At 36.3% G+C, this 24,864-nt stretch overlaps 1 protein-coding gene across 1 annotated transcript in view; it reads right to left on the bottom strand.

Moving 5' to 3' along the window:
* The window catches only part of LOC131076531 (translation machinery-associated protein 22), a 57,257-nt gene that overhangs the window by 18,213 nt on the left and 14,180 nt on the right, over positions 1–24,864 (bottom strand). The window contains exons 4-7 of the mRNA XM_058013770.2: positions 9,667–9,725; positions 8,894–8,975; positions 8,621–8,688; positions 8,429–8,512 (exon numbers count right to left, since the gene is read on the bottom strand). Coding sequence (XP_057869753.1) covers positions 8,429–8,512; positions 8,621–8,688; positions 8,894–8,975; positions 9,667–9,725 — 293 coding nt within the window. The remainder of the gene's footprint in view (positions 1–8,428; positions 8,513–8,620; positions 8,689–8,893; positions 8,976–9,666; positions 9,726–24,864) is intronic.

Genomic DNA, 24,864 nt, shown 5'->3' with positions numbered 1-24,864 from the left:
GAAGAGTCTTCTAGTGGACTAGATTGCAAGATAAGGCCATTTTTATCCAAAACCCTCTCCAAACCCTCACTTTCTGGGTTAAAGTCAAAAAAATGGAGGGTTCTCTCTACTCAGAAACAATTAGGACCTCAGACCACCACCAAAACAAAGCTACTGCATCCCTCTATCTAATCCATGAATGGTGTGCTTCAATCCAATCTGTACAAGCACGTGCAATCAATGCAAAGACAGAAATTCAAGGAAAACTTCAGTATTTTTGTGTTCAATTGCTTCACAACACAACAACAACCTCCTTGGGAATCGTGTCCACAAGGTTTATACAACTCCCCAACGGTTGCCAACCGAATTTGGAGGAGGTTCAAGCCGTTGAAAGGCTTCCCCAACCGCATTTCAAAAAAAATTGTACTTTTGCACTCAAAAGTTGCAATTTTGCAATTTTGCACAAAATGTTGTCACACTTGCTAAGGTTGGGATCCACACACTTGGATCAACCAAACACTCCTAAAACATGTCAAAAACCTATCAAACACAAAACTAAACCATTTGCTACCCCTATTGACCACATTGTCCCAATTGGCTTATCCAATTGCCTAATTGGTGACATGGGCTTACATGGTTGGGCTTATTGAATACATGAAACAAACTTGCATAAATCCAAGACACCCTAAGACACTACAATGATCCTAGTCTTCATCCTTAGAGCCATGATTGGAATGTTGATGAGGTGCCCCTGCACCAACCTCCTTCCGTGCACCTCCCGCCGACCGTTTGTTCTCCTCCCACCGACAGGCTCCGCCTGTGCTCCAACTATTCTCCCTGCTCTGCTTCGGTAATCGCCTGCGACGATCCTCAACCGCTGGCCATTTGTTTGTCGCCCCATCCCCACCGTTGCCATTCGCACTCTGGCGAGCTCTCTCCGACGGCCACCTTCCCGTCGTCCTGCGTGTATTCTCCATACGCCGCTCTGGACCGGCCCCACTCACTGCCCGGGTTCATCCTTTTCGGCCCAGTCCACGTGGCTCTTCTGCATTAGCCCGTGGAGTGAGCCACATCAACCAGCAACCTTTTTAACTGGCGGGATCCACGTCCGCCACGTGTCAGGTGGCCACTGGCCCGTGAGCAAAACACCTTTGTACAGTCAACACCGCCACGTAGGTCTACGGATCAGTCACCTTCCACGTAGACAGACACCCCATCCGCCACATGTTAGCCTGGTCAGCACCACACGTACAATCTGTAGGTACGGGCAGCCATGCAGGGGGAGGTGAAGTTTTTTTTTACGGCCAGACGGGCGTCAAATTCAAGCCCGTCGTTTGCTGATGTCAGTACTGCTTCAGCAGTATTTTGAAAAAAAAAATTACCCCCTCACCATTTGGCTTTTCAGTTTTGCAGTCTGACTTCAGATAGCCATATCTTGCTCATTTTTGCTCCCTTTTTGGTGCAATTTTTTTTGAAATGGGCTAGAATTTCGTGCTCTTTGCAATGGTGGAGGAATTTTCTAATTTTTATGGACGGATTTTTCAGAATTTGCAGATTTTCATGACTGTACTATCTAATCCCAGATTTTGCAACTTCAGAGGCTTCGTTTGGGGTCATACGACCTCCTTTTCAGGTGCCGTTTTTTTTTAAAGTGCATAATTTTTCGTCTACTTTCATAATCTGCCATTAATTTGCAGTGATTTTGAGTAGAAATTGTACTTTCAGTATTTAGTCATTTTTGGCTTATTTGGTACTTGCATTTTGCTTGGATCTTAAGATTAGATCACTTGCAGTATTTGTTGAAGTCTCTTATATTCCATTTTGAGAAGTTATAAAATTGAAATCAGAAGTCCACCTTGCCTTGTTTTGCAAGTGGCCCATTGTATACGAACTAAGTATAAAGTGTCAAATCACCATTTTTTTTATTTTTATTTTTTTTTTGGGGGGGGGGGGGTTCTTGATTGAGTGAATTTGGGGGGGTGTCTTGTGTGATTGTGCCTCTCTCTATCTTGTATTTTTCATTCTGGTGCTATGGGTTCTCCTAAATTTCCACTTTTAACTCCTCATAATTATGCATCATGGAAGATAAAGGCATGGAGTAAACTAATGGAAAAATGACTCATTCATTATGTAAATGGAACATTAACAGCACCACCTGATCCTAAGGTTGATCCCAATGCTCAAATTGAATGGCTCACTAAGAATGCTATGGCATTTGGAACTCTTAGAAAGTATGTATCAGATGACCTCATTTTTCACATTGATAAGTGTACTACAATTAAAGAGGCTTGGGATATTTATGAGAAATTGTATGGTCAAGTTGATGAGATTAAGGGCTACAAGCTTGATAGTGAACTCACAACTTTGGATCCCAAGGATTTTGATACAATCCAAGATTATGTCACAAAAGCTAATGAGCTAAGAGCAAAGCTAAAGGATTGTGGCATTGACAAAAAGGATGCTCAATTGGTTTATAACTTGTGGGACAAACTTCCTTCAGAGTATGCAGCCTATCTAGCTTTCACACCCATAGGTTAGCTCAAGGTTCCTCATACACTTCTCCCTCATTTGATGCATTCACGAGGATGTTGATACTTGAGCAATCTAAGTTGACCAAGATGGGGATTCTCAAATCTTCAAAGTCACAAGCTTTGGTGGCTAATAAAGGGAATCAAAGCAATCAAGGAAAAGCAACCTAAGTCTAAACCACAACAAGATGGAGCACAATCATCCTCTCCACAACAAGGTGATTCTGCATCCTCACCTAAGAGGAAATTTAAGGACAATCTTTTTTTGTGCCTATTGCAAGAAGTCAGGACATGATGAACAACATTGTTACAAGAAGGATATTGATGAGTTGAAGCATCTTCTTGAGAAGAACAAAATCAACCTACCTTCTAGAATGTCTACTTCGGCTTCCAAAGAAAAGGATAAAGGAAAGGATCACTCTTTTGGGACAAATAAAGGAAAAGGACAAGCTCTTTGAGCTACTACAAGTCATGATTCCAGGAGATGGCTTCTAGATTCAGAGGCTTCTCATCATAAGGCATCTTCGCAGTCTATGTTCTCTTCATTTGAGCCTTGCCACATGCCGCAGATTTTGATGGGCAATCATACATACATGGATGTGATTGGGAAAGGATATATTGCCATTGGGGATAACTCCTTCAATGATGTGTTGTGTGTACCCCACTTGACAAACAATCTTCTTTCCATCTATCAAATCACACATGGGGCAACTAGGAAAACTGTGGAGTTCACACCTGATTCAGTTATCATTAGAGACTTGGAGACTAGAGCTATCATTGCGACTGGGGTGGTTGATCATGCATCTCGGTTGTACTCCTTTTCACATTTTGGTCCTATTGATGAGGTTGATTCTTCACCTGATGATTTAGATTTTGAGAACTTTGGGTACTTGAACTTGGAGATTCTCACATGTGACCCTGTTCATGAACCTTCGATTTCATCTCCTCCTATTGATATCACATCACCTCTTGCACCTGATGATGCAGCTAGTGCGACAGTTTTGCCTTCTTGTGATTCAATGCAACAGGATTTTCCTTGTCTTCCACCTTCAGTTCATTGGAATGACTACTTGACAGACATTGCAGGTTTGTTTGTGGAGTCCTACATTGCAGATTTGGGAGACATTATTGATGACATTCATCTTCTCTTTGATGAAGATGATCCTTCTTCAATTGTTGCGAGGGAACACTCTGACCCTCTTGTGCATTCTCTACATGATCATTCTTTTGAGGTTGACATGATTGTGGATACTTTTGTATAACAGTTGGACGAGGTCTCTTTATGTTTAGAGGAGACATGTGAGACTTTGGGACTTGTTCTACATTCTTCTCCACTAGATCTTGGAGTGCCTTTTTCAGCATTGTGGAGCAGTTCACCACCTTTGGAGGGGGTACCTTTCAGCATCGATATGGGGACACTTGAGCAGTTTTCAAAGATTTCATTCATCATGAGTTTTTTTCCTACATCTTCCCTTCATGATTGGGGAGACTTCATGGATACACCTTTGGTTTTGTTTCTTCCCAAGGGGAGGAACGTTGTTCGACGTTCGTGGAGCAGTTTCTTCATTCATCTTCAAGCTTCTACCATTGGTGCAGATTCTACATTGAGGGGGGGGCTACCTAGTCTCTCTTCTTCTCTCATATGATGGGGATTTTTTCCACACATGGGGTTTTGTCCTTCATATACTTCTATGAGAGTTCTTTGTATATAGTTTTCATCTCTCTTTTTGGGGGAGGGTTTTTTCCATTGGGTTTTTCTCTCTTTCCCCGCTTTATGAGCGATTGCATTGGTTTGCGTGCATTTGCATTTGTACATGGGTACCTAACATGGCCTAGTAGTCGGGACCCATCTTGCATTGCTTAGTTGCATTGTAGACTTAAGTGCATTCCCCTAAGTTGCACTTAAGGGGGGGTGTTGGTATAATTAATTATTCATCTTGGTTATTATTACACCTTACTTAAGTTTACTTAGGTACATGCATATCATAATAGTTTGGGTATGAGACACTTGGCTGTTTGTGCCACATTGGGATAGTTTGTGTAGGAGAATTTCCATCTTTTGTGGTCTTATCTTGTTGTTACATTCCACATTCGGTGGGTGATCCACCTCATGTGGAATATTATATTGGTTCTCCTACCTACCACACCTATTTCCTACCTACCCTTGTTTCTCATTGAGTCACATGTCATGTTTGTGTGCTCACATATCCATATAGCCTTGCCTATATAAGCAGACTCATATTCATTGTATGTATTGATTGATGATCCAGTTGATTAGTATTTTTATCTTGATAGATTACAGTTTATTCCTATCAATATTTTGTCTCTCTATTTTGTACTTTTCATTGAGCTCTTGATCTTGGCAAAATCTCACAATATCAATAACACATTGATAATCTTTGACCACCAACCTTGAAAGATAGGAATTATAGGAGTATCAATTAACATCAATTACTTATATAGAGACTTTTAGTATTAATCCATCAGATCAAATCAGATCAGAGCTATCATTGAGATACAGGCAGTAACATCATTGTTCTTGGTGGAGAATCAAGCCATCCGTATTGACAGAAAGCATTCAATAGCGTGATAACAAGACAACGATTCTATTTATAAATTATACGGCTAAATGAAAAAGACATTATTGCATTAAGGGCGGCGATCAACATATGATTACAGTTCAGCATAGTTCTGGACCATATCGCATTCATTTTAGGAAAGTCATAAGGACAATTAGAATTCTAGTATCATTATTACTGTGAAAGGAAGTAATGGCACATCTAACGATTATTATCGATGATAAATGGATTTTGTAATCAAACCCAACACTACGGAATAACTATGAAAGAACGACTTTAACCAATTATCTTGTTATGAACATAGTTAAGGAAAGGATGCAATTAAGTTAGATCTTTGTTAGGAAGAGATATGTCTTTCATGTATCCAAAGGTTGCAAGCCTTTCACCCAGCAAGATATAACTTGGCAAATCGTAGACATCAGAAAGGGAGATAGAATAGGTATCACCTCTTTCCATCTTATCCACCGAGGAATAGTCGGATTATAGCCCACTCCTAATCAGCTTTACTGGTGCAGGCACGAACAGCAAGTGTTCATTGATAACTATTCACAACACTAATAACTTCTAAGAGACTACTCTTCCGCTGCATAATATCATTGATAAACTGAAGCCTGAAATCCTGATTTTGAGGAAAAATCAGCAAACCCTTTTGCAGAAGAGTACTGAGCACTGTTTGCTCCAACAACTCCTAAACAAACTGCAAGATACCATGGTTGCAGAGGTTCACCCTGACAATGCGATCCAAAACTAACTGCAACAAAGCACGATTTTTGAGGAGAAAAATTGATCAAAACCAGAGAACTTTGCAAATCACAAATCCCATGCGAACTTCGCATATTACAGATGATTTTTGAAGAAAAAATCGTAAAAAACAAAAAACAATTTTTGAAGAAAAGAACGTGAAAACCTAGAAATCCCACACAAGCTTTGCGGATGATAGAGAATAATTTTTAAGTATAAAATTACAAACCCTGCTAACAATTTTTGAGGAAAAAAAAAGGTGCAAACCAACCAATCAGGAAATTTGCTTATCACAAAGCATAGAAGTCTGACTCCTCTCCAAAATGCTCTACAACATGAGCCTGTTCTTGAGACCCTCCCAGCCTAGATTGCACGGATGCCAACAATTTCCTGCAATCTTTCTTTATATGGCCAAACTGGTGACAGAGACTTTATCTAAGTCATATAAGGGCGGAGTGGAATTCTTTATTGGAAGCAATCAGAATTTATCAGAATGCGCAAGAGAGGCGGAGGCCATGGTTTTTGAGTGTCATTCTGAGGAAACGACGAAGTGCAAGACGTCGACCACCCCAGTGAACCGGTTTTAACCCACCTACAAGTTTTTGTGTCTACGAAGTGAACCACTTTTTTGCAGTTTCTAGTTTTTGATGAAGGGAACTGGTTGTAACCCACCTACAAGTTTTGGTGTCTACGAAGTGAACTGGTTTTTGCAGTTTCTAGTTTTTGATGAAGGGAACCGGTTTTTGCCGGTCTGAACTCGATATGAAGTGAACCGGTTTTTGTTGTTCCCGGTTTTCAATGAAATGAACCGGTTTTTGCCAGTTTTTGTAGCTTTGGATGGGGACCCATGGTTTTTTTGTATGACCCAAGCCCTCATAGGGGTTTAAATTTCAGCCCTGTTTGCAGTATTGCTGTAATGTTTAGGGATAGGCTGATATAGGCTACATGTTATACTCTGGGCATATGATAGGCCCCTCTTGAATTGTAATCAAATACTTTCATATATTAATCAATAAAAAATCAATATTACCGACCAAAATATATATATATATATATATATTTATTATTTACATTATTATTTATATAAAAAAATAAAATATATAAAAAATAAATATAATTATAATATAAACTAAATAAATATATTGAATTAATTTTTAAATTATATTTAATAATTTATAAGACGTAAGAATTATATTATAATTAATAACTATTTGACTTTATTATAATTATGTAAACATTGCATATTTGTTAGCCCAAATAATATTTCACAAATTCGTAAAGACAAATTTGAAGCTTGTGTTTATAAAAAGAAGACTTTATTCTTAAAAAATCTTTTTTGTAATGATAAAAATTGTTTTGTTATTAATTACACATACAAAATAACTAATATGAATTCAAAAATCTACAATCCAATTTAAATATACTCCACAATCAAATTCCCATTCCCATGTTCTTGTTTTGATAACTATTTCTTAACAAATTTCACTCTTTTATACTCTCCCCATCACTTAGGAATAAAACCTTGTTAACCTCTATTGATAGCAATATGGTTTATTAACACCATTCTTACTGGTTGAAGAATCCTTCACAAAATTTAAGAAAGAGATAGACCCCTATTACTCTCATACTAAATATTTAATAAAAATAAACACTAAATCAGACCACTTTGTTATGCTTTTTCATTGTCAATAAGAATGAATTTTGGGGGACTTTATTGGAAGCAACGAGAATTAAGGACATGCCGTCAAAATTCTTTAAAGAATTGTAATAAGCCTTGCTTCTCCAAAACAGTAATCAAAATTCTGGCATACATTGATGCGCAATAATGACGAAACGAACAGTTGTATTTCAAAGAAAAAAAAATCTGGTAGCCGAAAACAACAGAAGGAATTAAAAGAGCAAAAATGTGGAAAATGGCGGCACAGAAAAAACGCAAAAACGTGGAAAATGGCGGGGCAGAAAAAACGCAAAAAAGCAATCAACAGACGAAATATTTTGGATCGTTTTGCATTGCCTCTGAGTAACTCTTAACCGTAGATTTGAAAAAGCAGGTCATCTTCCTCAAATAAGAATGTCTTCGGCGAACCAGAGATTTTTTAAATTTTTTAACAAGATTTTTATAGGGTTTAGAAGAGCACACAATTTTCTTGCTGGGTTCATTACAAATTCGTTTAGATCTGATAACTATGATCACAGGTAAAATAAGGCTGGGAACTTAAGTTTACCAATACCACTGTGCATTTCAAAGGGAGCAATAACAAAATAGAAAAGTTCTCTTTCTCTTGGAAAAGGAACATTTAATCTTATCCTACTAAATAAGAATTATTTTCAATACACACAAAACATCCTCATATGAACAATTTTTTTGCAGAAATCAGAAATTGTCAACAGGCCACAACAATTATCATGTAGGCTGATCAAGTTCATAACCCATCTATTTTGATCTTATGCTGCTCTGTAAAGTTGATGGAAAGCTCCAAGTCAAAGAGCATGACAATAGAGACACAAAATATAACATGTATAGAAGGAGCTCAACTTTTAAAGCAATCAAGATATCCTTTAATGCAGAGATACATCACATGGCGTAAGTTAAGTACTTACATTTGGCCAGGTGTCGGTGATAAATTCCACAATATCATACAAGATATCTCCTTGAACATCAATCTGGTCTTTTTCAGTTGGACCCTAAAAATAATTTGTACATCTCATTTAATCAACAGCACAGGTAAACCAATCTACTAATAATGTGATGTAAACTGTTATCTGGAAGCAAACAAATTCAAATACACTTACCTTAACCACCGAAGCTCCACTAGCAAACTTCTTCCCAAGTTTTTTAGAAGCGTCACTCAATTTTATCCCTGCAACATCCACAATAAAATATTTAACTTATACTTCTTATGAATTGCCAACATTCTAAAAAACCATTGGTCATGAGAAAAAAATAAGTAGCATTGTCAACCAGATAGTACCTCCCTCTGGAAAAAAGTCAAAATGTTCTAATTAAATCTCATACCAAGAAAAAATTAATAATGACAGAAAGCTTCAGGTAAAAGGCCAGCTTACCAAACATATCAAGACCCTTCACAGTGGTAACACATTTTCGTTTATTTCGAACAACCTTCTCAACTATAACCTCTGGTTTTTCCTGGTATAAAATCATCAACAGCAACCAATCAATGAACTTAAAACTATATTATATGACTGGCTTTACTGGCATACAGAAGGACAGATTGTCAGACATTAGAAACTATAAAGAAGATAATCTGATTGAATTTAAAAGCACGCATATGGACAGATTGCAGCACGTTAGAGAATGTGTAGTACAAATTCATTATGTATATGGTAATTGATTTCTCAAGATAAGAACGTCACACAAATGTTACGAAAATGCAGATATCAGGTTTGTTAAGTAATGGATTATTCTTAAGGGGCCTAAAGTCTGCGAGCAATCAAACATTACCAGATAACTCACATGTCATTTTTAATCTAATGTTCTTTCCTCTAGTCTTCCCTAGTGAAGGAAAGAAAGGAGTATCCAATCAGTTAAAAACCATGTAAGTTTCTTTCCATTACCAATACAATCTATTCTTAAAGTTCCGGATTTCTATATCATATGTTTCCAGTAGGCTCTATTGGCTTGTATTACATGGAAATGATGGAACCTATGCCAGTATCAATTTAGTCATTCATGAGTCACCTGTTTCTTTTCTGAGTGGGGATTAAAATATATTGTTTTAGTTTGCCAAGAGCTCTAATCCTTAGCATTTTTCTAGTACTAAGTGTTTCCTTTTATGCATATGATATATAGATATGTACCCATTATGTAACTTTCTTACCTTCTTCTTAATCTTCCCACCTGGAAGCCGTTTTACTTCCTCCTGGTTTGACGCACTTCCTGCAACAACAGAGAGGAGATAAGAGTGAACTTAAGTAGAAAGTAACCGTAGAAACATTAAATGAAAATTCAAAGATTACAAAATTCTCTCATGCTAAATATGGACATTCTCCGTAATCACAACCATGAAACACAAAACAACAATCCACCAAGGGTGAAAATGGTTCTTACATTGTGCAAAGAAACAATGTTTTTTTTGAGTTTCCAGGACTGGTGAATGGGAACACATTTCATGTGTGTGTGTGTGTGTGTGTGTGTGTGTGTGTGTATTAATTACAAGTTTTCAATTCTATTCTTAAACTGCTAAACATATAATTTAAATAGCTATATTTCAAATAAAAATAACATCTGTAAGGAGAACATTGAAAAATGAACATTCAAAATTTGCAATTGAAAATGGAAATCCAAAGTTGAGTTACCGAAATAACAATATGAAATAGTCATATTATCAGTGAACCACGGGGACGCGTCCCCCCCCTTTTTGGGCGCGTCCCCCCGTCAGAGACGTCTCGGGGACGGGGGGACGGGGACGCGACGTCCCCCGCCGTCCCGCCACCGCCACCCAAACGCCGCCGGGACGTGGAGACGTCCCCGCGTCTCCCAGGGAGACGTGGAGACGTGGAGACGTCTCCTTGGGAGATGTTTAGGTGTCTCCCAAAGAGACATGGAGACGCCGTCTCCATGTCTCCTTGGGAGACGTTTGGGCGTCTCCCCGTCCTTCAAGAGACGTGCAGACGTCTCTCCAAGGACGGGGAGACGCCCAGACGTCTCCTGTCGCCCCCACTTATATGCAATGTTTAAAATTAAAATTTTTAAAAAAAGTGAGTTTTTAAGTTTTTTGAGGGTTAAGGGGTAACTCTAATTGGACGTGGGCCAATGGAAAAATAACACCCGACGCCTTTAGAAAATAATAAAAGTATTTTTGGCCTCGCGGGGCGCTGCCCCTCGACCCCGCCCTGTATCGCGACAGGGAACGCGCAAGGGGCGCTGCCCCTTGACCCCGCAAGGGGCGATGCCCCTTGAACCCAACTTGGGGGCGCTGCCCCCAAACCCCCGTTGAAAAATATAGGGGGAAACCGCGCCGATAGAAGTAGGGAAAATCTAACCTCCGAGTTTGATCAGGCTCCATATAACAACACAACTTAGAAATCTTGGTATTTAGATTTAGTATTTCAAATTTCCTATAGTCTCATTTGAAATGTAATTCTTACACTGTAATACTGTCATACATCTTTTCAAAACTAGTTTTTCAAGTACTATATGTATATGTACAAGTATATGAGCACCACCACCCCGCCACCCCCCCGCCGTCCCCCCGCCGTCCCCAAATTTAGGCCCTTGGTCCCCCCGTCCCAGAAACGCGTCCCCCTCGTCCCCCCGTCCCCCCGTCCCCAACGCCCGTGGAACACTGCATATTATTGATGGTCTTTAAAAAAATGTTTTAAAATGTCCCATTTGTTTTTATTTTTATGTTTACAAAACAAATCTTTTTCCTTATAAAGTTGATATGGGGAATTTTCGGAAAACCCTCAATGTCTCAGAAAATTGGATTTCCCCAAATACCCCCTTAAAATAGGAGATACACTAAAGATGTCAAAAATATCCTGACATGTTGATGGGACATCAAAAACTAATAATAAAAAAAGGCATCACAAGGAGGAAGTATCCTTTGCGTCTCTAAATCCCCAAAATACCCATAGCATTCAAGGTGGCCCAGGGCAGTGGAGAATGTACCCTCATGATACAATAAAAAAAAACCTCCAAAATATCCCAAGCCCAAAACTTGTAGCAGTAAATTGCAATAGTAGCACAAAAAAGAAAGAAATTATATGATCTAGGCCTCATAAGTTTTCAGCAATTCAATCCTAAAATGTTACACACGTAACAAGAAATTGAATGATCTAGTCTAGGCGGTCAAGAAAAGGAAACACTACTTGATGGGCAAGGAAACAATCGTCCATAAAGATCAACTCCTTAAATATTTGCAAGCTCAAACCAAGTTGTTGTAGAAAGGCATTAAAAGAGGACGTATTTATTGCAACAATACCACTTGGTTATCAAGCAAAACTAGGGGTGACCAACAAATTAGCAGACATGTTGTCTAGGCCAACTCTCTAGCACTCTTTCTCAGTTGGAATTCTTCACCAAAGAAGTGTGTGGAGGATTATTGGTGTTAAGGACTTTGGAGAGATCTGCGAACAAGCTATAAAGGGTAAGGTTGTGGGTTTTGAACTGAACTTAGACTACTTTCTCTGAGTATTGCTCAACAAATTGGGCAAGTTGTGAATTCTCAAAGAAAGGAGGTTGTTCTTAAGAGAGGCTCATATTTTTAAAAGGTTGCTGGTCATGAGGCTGCTAAGATAATACCAAATCTTTAGAGCTGTGTGAATTGGCCATACATACAAGTTGATGTCTTCAAGTTCATTCATGGGTGCAAGTTGTGTAGCATAAATAAGCCAAATAATAGAAAGTTGGCATTGTATCAAATATTACCAGTGGCATTGTATCAACTATTACCAGTACCTTCCCAGCCATGGGGGAGCATCTCCATGGATTTTGTGGGGGTATAATCTATGTCTAGAAGAGTGCATGACTATCTATTTGTGGAAGTGGACCATTTTATGTGTTTGCTCATTTCCATGCAATAATATTCTTCAAGATAATGATACAGCTAAGCTGTTCTTTTTGCATGCATGGGTTCATTTTGATTTACCTAAATGTATCATATCAGGCCATGATACAATGCTCTTGAGGAAGTTTCTACGTAGCTAAAATCCCCCGTCCCCGTACCAGGGACGTTTCGGGGACTTGGGGACGGCTAGGGGACATCCCCCCATCGTCCCCAAAATTGCAAAATCAGTGGGAAACGTCCCGGAAACTTGGGGATGGCAGTGATTCTCAAAGGGGAGAGCCCCCCGTCTCCAATATGATTGGGGGACGTCCCACCGTTCCCTAACTGTCTCGGGGACGGCCAGCCATCCCCCTTTTCCCAGCACATTTGAGAAAAAAAAAAAAAGACTCAAATGCTCAAAAAGAACATTTTTTAATTTTATTATAGTTCTGTAAAACTGGATTTTCACTAATATAACGGGTAAACATGTCTGAATCACTTCCAAAAGCACTTAGAAATAATGAGCAGCAACCTGGTAATAAATTTCTCACACTTAGAACTTGATAGTGCGTAAAAAAATAGTTGCAGGTCTGCAATATTGGACTTTTCACAAATATGAAAGGTAAACAGGTCTGAATCATAGCCAAAAGCACTCAGAAATATGAATAACAGCTCGGTATAGAATTTCACAAACACCCAAAACTTTGTAGTGCATAAAGAAGCGGTTGTAGGTCAATAATAGAAATGGAAGGCTATCAAAATATCCTCCAACCAGAAAGAAACAATGAACTACATGCAAACAAGTGCTGGCATATTGACAATGTATTTTCAATTATGAATGCATATTGAGTATTGACAATGAATTATGAATTATGAATGTATATTGAGTATTGACAATGAATTTTGAACACAAAAGTGGTAAGTTAAGGTTCTATAATGTACATATACCTGCTTTATCCATGTTTTCATATAAATATAATGTATATATACATGCTTTATCTATTTTTCATATGAACATTTAAAATTTCCATATATATTTTGAATTTTCCCTATATTTTATATAACCATCCCCTTTGACGTCCCCCCACCATCCCAAAATAGGCAAAAAAAAATTGCCATCTTGGAAACTCATCCCCTGCCATCCCCATCCCAGAAACTTAGGGTAACATAGGGAAGTTTTCATGTGCTTTGTAGGAAAAAGATGGTTAATTGATGAGATCAGGCACTTTTGTTCCCCATACCAATGGGCAGACAAAGGTGGTGAACCAGACACTTGTACAACTCTTGAAAGGATATAATCAGAAGCATCCTAAGTCATGAGATGAGAATTTGGCACACATAGAACACTCTTAAAACAGAGAAAACCATACTTAGACAAATTTGTCACCATTTGAGCTGTCTTATGCCTAACACCTAGACCTTTGGATGTTTCTTAGGACAGACACATAAGGATAAAGATCAGGTAGATTCATAAATCTACACAACCAAAAAGTTAATTGAAAGACTTTGGCATACTCATCTCTCTGTTCTCGGGAAGTTAAAGGAGTCAGAAGCCAGCTATAAGAAAAGGAACAACCAACATTGGATGAGTATAGGTTTCAGGTTGGTGACCAAGTTTGATTCTATCTTGACTCCAAGGGCAAGCAAGCAAGTTGAAGCTCTTAATATATGGCACATTTCAGATTTTGGAACAAATGGGCACAATTGTCTTTTCCCTTGATTTGCCTCTATAAATGAAGATGTACATAGTTATAAATACTAAGAATCTATAATTGTTTGAGCCTTTGATGCTTGATGAAGGTTTGTTGCTGCCTCCTATTGATGATCAGGGGTACAAGATACTTGGCTGATTTGACTAGGGGCAAATTATCAAGCAAGGGGAAGTAGTATTCGACAACGAATGAGCAACAAAATTTCCTCACTTGACAAGTTCCTAAGCTGTTGGTACCCAAAAGCCTCCTAATTGGGCAGAGGTGATTCGTAAATCAAATCTTGATGCATGATTGGAAGATTAGTTGCAATCACTTCAACCAAAAAAGATGTCAAGGGGCTCCATAGACTCAAAACCCCTTGCTAGAGCAGATTTCAAAGGCAAAAAAGAAATCCTCAATACTAAATATTACATTGAATTAATCCAAAACATCTCAATGAAGTTGAAGTTCTAGAGGAGTACTGAAATAAAAAAGTGGTTTTGGGTGTTGTGGACAAAACTGCTGGTCTTAACAGACTAGAACTGCCCACTCAGTTTTGCAATCACCCCAATGGATATGAACCATTGTTTTGATAGAAGTGGCGATTTCACATAGTTGTCTTTTTGGGGAAGGCATGGGTTTCAAATGATGTATCCTCTCCTTCCAATTCCAAGGATTGTGTGCAAAGAAGACCATCCAAATTGTAGATTTTGGTTAATGATATTGCCTTAAGTTTCAAATGGCCCTTGGAACATTAATCCTACTTGTATGGTTGAGTTTTAGTGGCCTGAGAAGTTTGAAGCTCGCTCTAGATAGACTTTTTTTTCCCATTTAAGGGTTTCTCCAATGTAATCATGTCTTAAGTCCATTTTCATGCTTGCATCTACAATTTCCAATCCCTTTCCAATAGCTCTCATATTTGTTTGGTTAAGTCCTTTGAATTCGGCTGATTTGTTTAAGTGTAAGGCTTGTTTATTATGGTTTTAGGAATTATTTATTGAGTTGGTTTAAATTAAATATGTAGTTAAAGAATACATTGGTGGAATCTCCACACCTATTTACACATTAGTCGACCACCTGCAATGCCATCTTCAAATAATATGACAATGGCTACCACACACCAATTAGAAAAAGTATTTCAAAATGAGGCAAAGCACAATGTCAATGAACACAATGCAAGTCATTTTTACACTGATGAGCTTCCTTTCAATCTCATAAAATCACCATACTAGAAGGAAATTGTGAGAGGAATATATGACGGGCTCACAAGGTATACAAATTTTAGCTACGAATAGGTACAAACTAGCTTATTGGACGAGGAAAGGAAGTTTGTAGACACTTCATTGGAGCCCATTAGGAATTCAAAAACTAAAACAATGGTGTAGATTTCTAATAGATGGTGAGATTACAAAAATAGACCCCTAATTAATGTCATTGTAGTGTGGCCTAAAGGAGGTAATATTTTTTAACAAATAATTGTGAGGGGCAAGTGAATGATGCAAATGTTAGCACCAACATCCTCATATAGTACATTTAGGTATAGTATATTAGGTGGTGGGACCTCAAAATATTATACAAGTCAAAACAAATAATGGTACTGGTAACATTTGTAAAGTTGTAAAAGAATTGGTTCAAGCAAGATACAGACACAATTTTGAGCACCATGTCATGTCCACACACAACTTGATTATGCAAAAGGTTAGCACACAATTTAATTGTATAAAACAACTCCACATTGAAGTTGATAAGATTCAAATGTTTGTGATTAATCATCAGCGAGGGGGTGGGGGGCCGGTGAATCGATATTTTAGATTTTTAAACTTAAAGAGAACAACCATCAAAATGCAAACACCAGATTTCACATGGAAAACCCTTTCGAGTAAAATACCACAGCATACAATAGCTTTCATTAACAAAAATGGGCACCAACCCAGAATACAAGAGTGAGCACCAACTCCAAACAGCTAAGGCACCAACCTTAGTTTGAGCACCAACTCGCAGACTCTGAAAAATGCACTTGAATCTTTGACAAACTTGGACAAATGATCTTCAAACCTTTTATTTCTGCACATACACTGTTGTAGCTTCTAGATATTTGATGCAGCTTTATTGCCTCTTCTCATGCTTGTTCAACTCTTCACCAATCACTTCCAAAGGGCTTCAACCCGATATCTACTAATGGATCCAACACCATTCCCAAAAGACCCGAGCATAGACACTAGACTCACAAAAATCAGTTTAGCGCTACAGCCCTAGTAGATTTAACTCATCATCATTTATCAACATTTTCACATGCCTCTTCTACAGCCCAAGAAATAGCACCCATGGGAAACACAAATATCTTGTCCTCTTACTCACATCCAACACATGAGCAGCCAAAACTCCACCAAAAGTCCCATGGTTTTAATCGCAGTATCTATTATTGAAGTCCCAATCACGTCATCATAATCAAAATACCATAGGCTGCTATTGTTCCAATGGTTTAAACAAATACAACAAAAAACATTCCATAAGAAGAAACATGCCCAGCTAAATAACGTACACAACTTTCTTCATAAAGTTGACTCCACATAATATTCGATTCATACCTGCACGTCTCCCATACTTTATTCAAAGTGCACAGCAATTAATTTTGTAACTCCAACACATTACATACAGCTAGCACGTCTCTTAGCTTTTAAAAAAAACGCATTCCTCACGATATTGAAAAGGTAATGCACAGCAAACAAAAGTCACTCCGCTTTATCTTCATTCAACAAAAATTATTTTTAAATTGAATGTATTCATGCCCACGTTCTTGAAGCATTAATATTTCTCACGGCTCAGCTGATAACAGAAAATAGAAAACAATTCCCCTTATTAGATCAAAACGTGCTTCTAGAAGTTGACATGGCAATCTAACATGGCGCAGAGAAGTTGACAAGCAAGCAGCTTAAGCAGACAATCAACCAGCTCAAATAGATAGGCAAGTAGCTCAAGCTAACACCCAGGCAGCTCAACCAAGTAAGCAATCAGCTCAACCTAGCAACCAAGTAGCTCAACCAAGGAGGCAAGCAACTCAATGAAGTACCCAAGCATCTCAACCAAGCAAGCAAGCAGCTGAAACACACAACCAACCAGCTCAAGTACCTCAAGCAAACAACCAGGCAGCTCAATCTATTACTTTGAGTAATCCTCTGAGATTTATACGACCTTGAATCATCATCCTTTGACATCAATGACAAAATATCCAACAGTAAGTTTATAGCACTTCAATGTTTTATTTTTATTATTGGCTCAATTTTAAAATTTTACCGTCCATTTGTTATTTTACTTTTTACATCATCTACTTTGTTTTTTTAATTTTAAATTGTAAAAACAAAATAGATGATGTTTTCAGTTTTTGACATAAAAAAATTTCAGTTTGTTATAATTTTTTACTATATTAGGTTGCCGAAACTTGAGTTGCCTCATAGACAATCATTTTAAGATGAATTGTGAAGAAGTGAAAGGCCTCAAGCACTATGGTATTCAACAACCTTTAAAATGCATTGGTCCTAGATGATTATCGGTATGCCTATGTGGAATTTGTGTTGAGTTTCATTAAGTCCATCATGAGCAAGTTCACTGATATAGATCAGCCATGTTTGAGTAAAATATATGAGGACACTAACTTCACAACAGAAACATAAGGAACATAATGGTAGCTAAGTAGTAAGAACACTTTGAAACATTTTTCAAATAGGTACAAAAAATAGCATACCACAAAGATAACCTCTTTGCTCAAGAGGATACAATCATACAAAGACATTGAAGTTAGCAAAAGGATAGAAAGCAACATTCACTATTCCCTAATTTTAGATATAGAGGACATAGTCATGAGTATGGGAAATTTATAGCTTCAACGAATCACAACCTAAACAATCTACAAGACAAATAGGAGGATGCTCCTAAATGGTGTTACCTTCATGGCCAGGGATCCATTTGTACCTATAGCTTCTTCCCATCAAAATCAGAGTTATGTAATTTCTTTTCAACTTTATTATTTCTCTTGAGCAACTATAATTTTAAAATGTATTGACTTCAACTCAAATCTCAGCAAGTTGTGAGTTCCTCTTCAGCTAAGTGGAAATGTAGTACATACTTTTTTATGCACTCAATTAAGCACAACTAGAGCAAGTTTAGAAATTTTATAGCTTTAACAAATCACAACCTAAGAACTCTTTGAAACAAAGAGGAAGTTGCTCAAATATGATGGTACTTGCATGGCCAAGGATCGATTCATACCTATAGCCTCTTGCCATCAAAGTTCTATCACATGCATTTTTTTATTATTTTTCATACTTCTCTTGGGCAACTATAATTTTACGTGTTGTATCGCTTATATCTGAAATCTCAACAAGTTGTGAGTTCCTCTTCAGCTAAGTGGAACTCGAGTGCATACTTTTTTATACACTCAATTAACCACAACTAAATTGCACCAAAAAGGCAAAGGAAATGGTATATAGAAGCAATACAAGTACAAGGAAGGGGCAACAAGGCATTGAGATGTAGCCCTTGAGCATCCCAATTTGGATGAAAGGAACAAAATCGTAACATAGACCTTGCATAGTGGAGCTAGTGGGAGTGGCACTAGGGGTGCATACAGTTCTAATGAACAAGCTAATGACATCGATGGAAAGCAATATGATGATTATTTAATTGTATTGACTTTTAATGTGAAGTTCCAATACTATAAACCATTCTGAATTATCTTTTAAAATTATGATTTGACAATTGATATTGAATTATCAACTTTAAGCTGTGTTCTCAAATCTAGATTTAATTTTATAGATTTTTTGCAAATTATGATAATTTTTTTATTTTCTATATATATGGGTACAGCTAAACCCATTGACCAAGCCAAATCAAACCCAAACCTGCAACATAGCTTTTCTCGTTGTCATTTGACCAAAAAAAAAGAGCATTCTCTGTATCTTGCAATCAAAATAAACAAGAAATGGAATTTCTAATAATCAGCATTCCTATATGGATCCCCCCTTGCCTTGCAATTATTACCAACATATATGAGAGAGGTCATTAAAGTAATGAGTCTAATGACCAGTCATGGAATTGGTCATTTAGATATGCCAAAATAAAAATTACACAGATCAAAATCCAACGACAACTAAAAAATCGATTCAAAATGATAGTGGAAGCTCCGATTACTTAAGAAAATAAAAGATACTGGTCTGACTGGGTCAGTCCAATATTGATAATAATTTTGAAGGAAATTTGCAAATTTACCAGAACTTGTGTTTTTCATTACACGATTTATAGTAAGAATGGAAATCCATTAGAGCAAGTTTTCTTGAAACTAGTTCTTCACCTAGATTGTAATACATGCAAATACATAAGTATTCTAGATTGGTGTGTATGCTAAACGATGGTGGTTTACATTAAAACAACATTTACATAGGCCTTTTGGCGACAAGGTTACCATGAGAAGCTTACACAAGGTTACCACAAGAAGCTTACACAGGGAAACTTGTATTTGGTGGCAAAACATCAATTACTGTTAAAAGATTTTTTGGATTGGGGAATGTAATTCAACAAGTTTTCTTGACCACAAATGAATATGATAAACTTCTTATGCTAAAAATGGATCAACAAGTCTGCAAAAGTGAGTTGACAAAACAAAATTGCAAAGATATCATTTTTGAAGAATAAAATTTGTCCTTGATGGGCTGGACAGGAGTAGAAAAAACACAACTTATGAGTTCAATAAAGAGTTAAGATATAAAGATGTGAAAATAACTTATTTGACCAATAGCATTCAATTCTTATAAGGAGATGAACAAATTAAATGAAGCAGAAAAAAATGTTCAATTGTGTTGTTTACTGCCAGGAAGCCTCAATATAAATGCATTCAAAAGGATAAGGTGAAGGTTATCTAGAAAACATCTGAGTGGAATTTTGGGGCAGATTTTTTAATCTTTCTGAAAAAATGTTTTTCAGCATTTTCCTACATTTCTCTTTTTTTTTTAATTTCTAAAGCCTTTCAGAGCAGAAATTGGCAATGCAATGGTTGGACTTTCTTACGCTACAGTCCAACCCAGATAGATTAGTTCACACCCAATATTTCCAATATATATACAAACTCCAAATTTCAAGCGAAGAGATAGAAGTAATGACCCCAGCAAAAAGGAGTACCACAATTAAATAAATAAAACAAAAAAATAAATTTTCTAATAAGTTCTTCCACATCTGACTGTCAATTTCAACTTCCATCCATGGAGTACACAGGTCAATATTAAGTGTGGAGACACTTTGATTCTCATAAAGAACCCTAATTTACTCTTCTTAGTTTTTCAGTTTCTATTATTGTAAAACTATATAATAGCTAGGTTGGAAAAATGTAATCAAAGAAGGCATAAAACTCTTCCATAGAATTTGCTCATTTAGTATAAGCTCTCAATTAAAATAAGAATATACTTTGGCTATTCAATAACTGTCAATATTATTTTATTTAAGCTTTGTTCAATTGCTGTTTATAATACATTAAATTCCTCAACTAGTGCACTCTGGATTACCATCTTAATTCGAATAAGTGGTATCAAAGCCTAAGTGCTCTTGAATTATCATCAAATGTGTTCAGCATATCAAAAACTTGGAATGAAGACAATAGATCCATTACATACTTTCCTAATAGATGCAAACTATCAGCGATGGATATAAATGCACAAGCTATTGAATCCTTGAATCCCTTCAAGAAGTTGATATCAATAGCTCTCAGAAGACAAAGATCAGAGATGATGAACCAATTTGCACAAATGCTCCAAAATACGTGAAATATGTGACAAGCCCTACCAAAAAGGCCATTTGGTGGCCAAACCCCCTTAAAAAAGTCAACTTTTGCATCGCCACCCCTAAGGAAGCTGACAAAAATGTTGTTGATGACTAGATTTCCAAATTGGAAAGATTTTCCTAGGAGACATTTTTTCAGATTTAGAGAAAATCACTCGCTCCCCCAAGAGTTGAACCCCATCTTAAAGAATGGTGGAAGGCTACTTTGCTGGCCAAGAAAAAATACTGACAAAGTAATGAAGGTGAATCCACCTAGGGATATTTCATTAAGGCCATCAAAAAAGATTTCTTTCCTAAGGACATGCAGAGAAAAGTATATATCCAATTGCAACTATTGCAAAAAGAAGACTAGTTGATACAAGACCACCAATATTTTCCATGCATTGTCTACAAATCTCAAAATCAATGACTCAAAGAAGCATCAAGTCCTCAAGTACCAAAGCTTCCTTCACCATTTTATTCATACAGAGATGGAATTTCTAAATAACGAAGTTCTAGGGACCACCTACCATTACAAGATGAAGATTGAAGATAAAGTTGTCACATCCCCACATCAGGCCCTTTTGATAGGGTTTTGAATAAATAAAAATCGAAATACTGTGTGTGTATTCAAGTACCAAAGAGTCCTTCACCATTTTATTCAAACAAAGATGGAATTTCTAAAATCAAAGTCCTAGGGACTGCCTATCATTACAAGATGAAGATTGGAGAGAACGTTGTCACATCCCCACATCAGGCCCTTCTAATAGGGTTTTAAATTAAATAAAAATTGAAATAATTCATATTGATATATATATATATATATGTATGTGTATGTATATATATCTATGTGTACATGTATGTATATGTATGTATATGCATTTGTGTGTGTATATATGTATGTATATGTGTATGTATATATGTATATGCATGTATACAATGTTCGCAGACACGGACTCGGAGAGTACTTAGCAAGCCCAAAATTTTCAACTCCATGAAAACTCAACAACTTAGAAAATCCTAAAAAATTAAAATCTCTTAAAAAAACATTTTTTTTAATTAAAATTCAATTACAAAATGTATTAAATTAAAAATTGACATCTCAAAAGAGAAAATGCATGGTTTTATAGCAAAAATAACATGTGAATAATGCAATTTAACCACTGTTTTACCTACATTGACATTTTTACCCATGTTTTTTTGCGTCTATAAAAACATGAGAGTTAACCTTGTGAAAACTTGCCCAGCAAAAAAATAGAGTACTCGTAGAGTTTGCAAACTATACATGTATGTATATATTGATATACATATGTATGTATATATATATATATATATATGTATATATTGACATACATATGTATACATGTATATGTATATATATATATATATATATATATATAACCACCCTTTAAATATATATATATATGTATATGTATATGTATATGTATACGTATACGTACATGTATATTATACGTGTATACGTATACATATACATATATACATATACATATACATATACATGTGCGTATACACATACATACATACATATACATATATGTATACGTATACATATACATATGTATATGTATACATATACATACATATGTATATGTACATATGTATGTACATATGTATGTATATATATATAACCATCCTTTAAATATATATGTATATGTATATGTATATGTACATGTAGATATACATATACATATACATACGTATGTATGTATGTATGTATGTATATGTTAATATACATATACATATACATACGTATGTATGTATGTATGTATGTATATGTTAATATACATATACATACATACATACATACATATACATATACATACATACATACATACATATACATATACATACATACATACATACATACATGTATGTATGTATGTATGTATGTATGTATGTATGTATATGTATATATATTAAACAGGATCTTAAGGAAGGGGGGAGACCATGCATTTAATGAGGCATGGCACCCTTGACATTTCCTCAATCATTCATGTGAAGGGACAAACCAAAAATAAGGTGTAGAAGAAGAGAGTATGGGCATCCGTTAAGGCATTCAAGGGGTGTAAATGCCAAACTCAACAACCTTTGACTCCGTGCCTCCTTGTTGCACCTAAAGGAGATCATTTGGATAGGTTATGGACAACCATCAAAGCATAAAAGGATAGACAAATTCGAAGAGAGGAAGGAAAAAGGTTAAAGAATGGAAGGAGAAAGAAAAACAAAGGCAAAAGATGAAAATAGAGTAACATGGAGTTGTGATGAATTTGGGGAAAGCATCTTACAAATTGGGCATGATATTGACACAACCTACAAGTGTATCATGCCCTCATCACTAGGGATAGGTTGGCCTAAAAGACAAAATCCACAACCCTTGATAGCAAACTCCCTACCTTCCTTGGAGTTTGACTTTCAGACCAAGGACAAATTTGAAGAAATTGGGGATGCATGTGGATTTACTAGAGTGATATATGCAGGATAATCCTTCGACAAAGCTAAGTAGTTTATTTTATTTATACATTGCCACTTCATTCTCATTTGCATTCATTGTGTAAATTGGCCTACAAACATTCCACTTTGTTATAATATAGTTTGATTATCATGTTTAAAGGGTATCTATCCAGCTTATTCATATCGGCCTCTGATCAATAATTTCATCATGGTGGTTGAAATAGATGCAAATATAACTTGCAATAATCAAGACAAACTTTGCAATGGATATTTAGATTGAATTACAATAAAGCAACCTTGACAGATCTTTCTCTTGTCTCATTACAACGCTTCCTTTGATGGCAAGGTGGATCTAGAGAAATGTCATGTAACATTTTCATGCATCCAATATTTTTAAATTTATTTAATAGCCAAGTTAATAGCTAAAGGAAAAAAACACATAGTATAAAAGGAAAAGGTCAAAGAAATGTATTTTCAACAATAGACAAGGCTGCGACTATCAAACTATAGCTTACTATGTTGGTTCTTCTAAACGAAGTTTCACACGAGCGCATTTGTTGTTGAAGGTAAAAAAATATTGTTTTGAAGGTTGATCAAATCAATGTATGGTCTAAAACAAACCCCTCAAGCATTGTCCTAAAATGTTAATTCATTTTTAATTGTTGCATTATCTTGGTGATCAAGAGATTTAGCAACATAACCAAAACAATCTTGTTTATATTTACACCATGCTTCGATACTAGAGAAGAATGCTTCCTTATAGTTGAATAAGGCACTACAGTTATATGGTATATTCATTTTGAAGACAATCATAAGGAGTAAAATAATAGTCCATTAGCATAATTATTAGCAATAGTCATAAGACAATTATATGTAATTTATTCTAATTTCTATTGGATTATCCTCATACATTAAGGGGTTTCTCAATAGTATAATATAGTGGTTCAAGATATCAAGAACCGTTACACTTGTGATATCAAAGATTACCAAACTATGTTGTATGTTATCACATTCTAATTCTAAATCAAACTCTATATTATAAACTATATGATACTATCATCAAGGTACCAAATGTTGCACAATATCCTTGATAAGTAATTGTAAGGATTCTAGGATGCTCGCATTGAATTAGGAGTAATATGAGTGTGAGAACAAGTTAAGATCTAGACATCCTTGTTGGAAGTTCACTGATATTGGTTCACCATATTGTGAACTTAAGTTTTCCTACCTACTATCAAGTGTTAATAATTGATGGAAGACATTATTGAAATCAAAAGGTTAATGATGTCATTATTATTAATTATATTATTGTGGGGACATTGTCATATGATAATTTATAGGTTATAGGGTAGTTCGTTCACTTAAAAAATGACCCTGCTATTGATCATGACCAAAGCAAGTTTTTCGAGGTTCAAGGGATTATTTATATGGCTTTGTTGATGCATGTTGTGCTCCATCTAGGAGGAGGTCATAAATGATTATGATACTTGATTTCTAGAACTATATTATGTCGGGGCCTCACTTAGACCCATGTCAAGGCTTCTTGCATTATTGATGCATG

The sequence above is a fragment of the Cryptomeria japonica genome, chromosome 3 (assembly GCF_030272615.1).
Source record: "Cryptomeria japonica chromosome 3, Sugi_1.0, whole genome shotgun sequence".
Classification (NCBI taxonomy): Eukaryota; Viridiplantae; Streptophyta; class Pinopsida; order Cupressales; family Cupressaceae; genus Cryptomeria; species Cryptomeria japonica.
The sequence above is the reverse complement of the archived record's forward strand: the minus strand, read 5'-3'. Positions and strand labels throughout refer to the sequence as shown.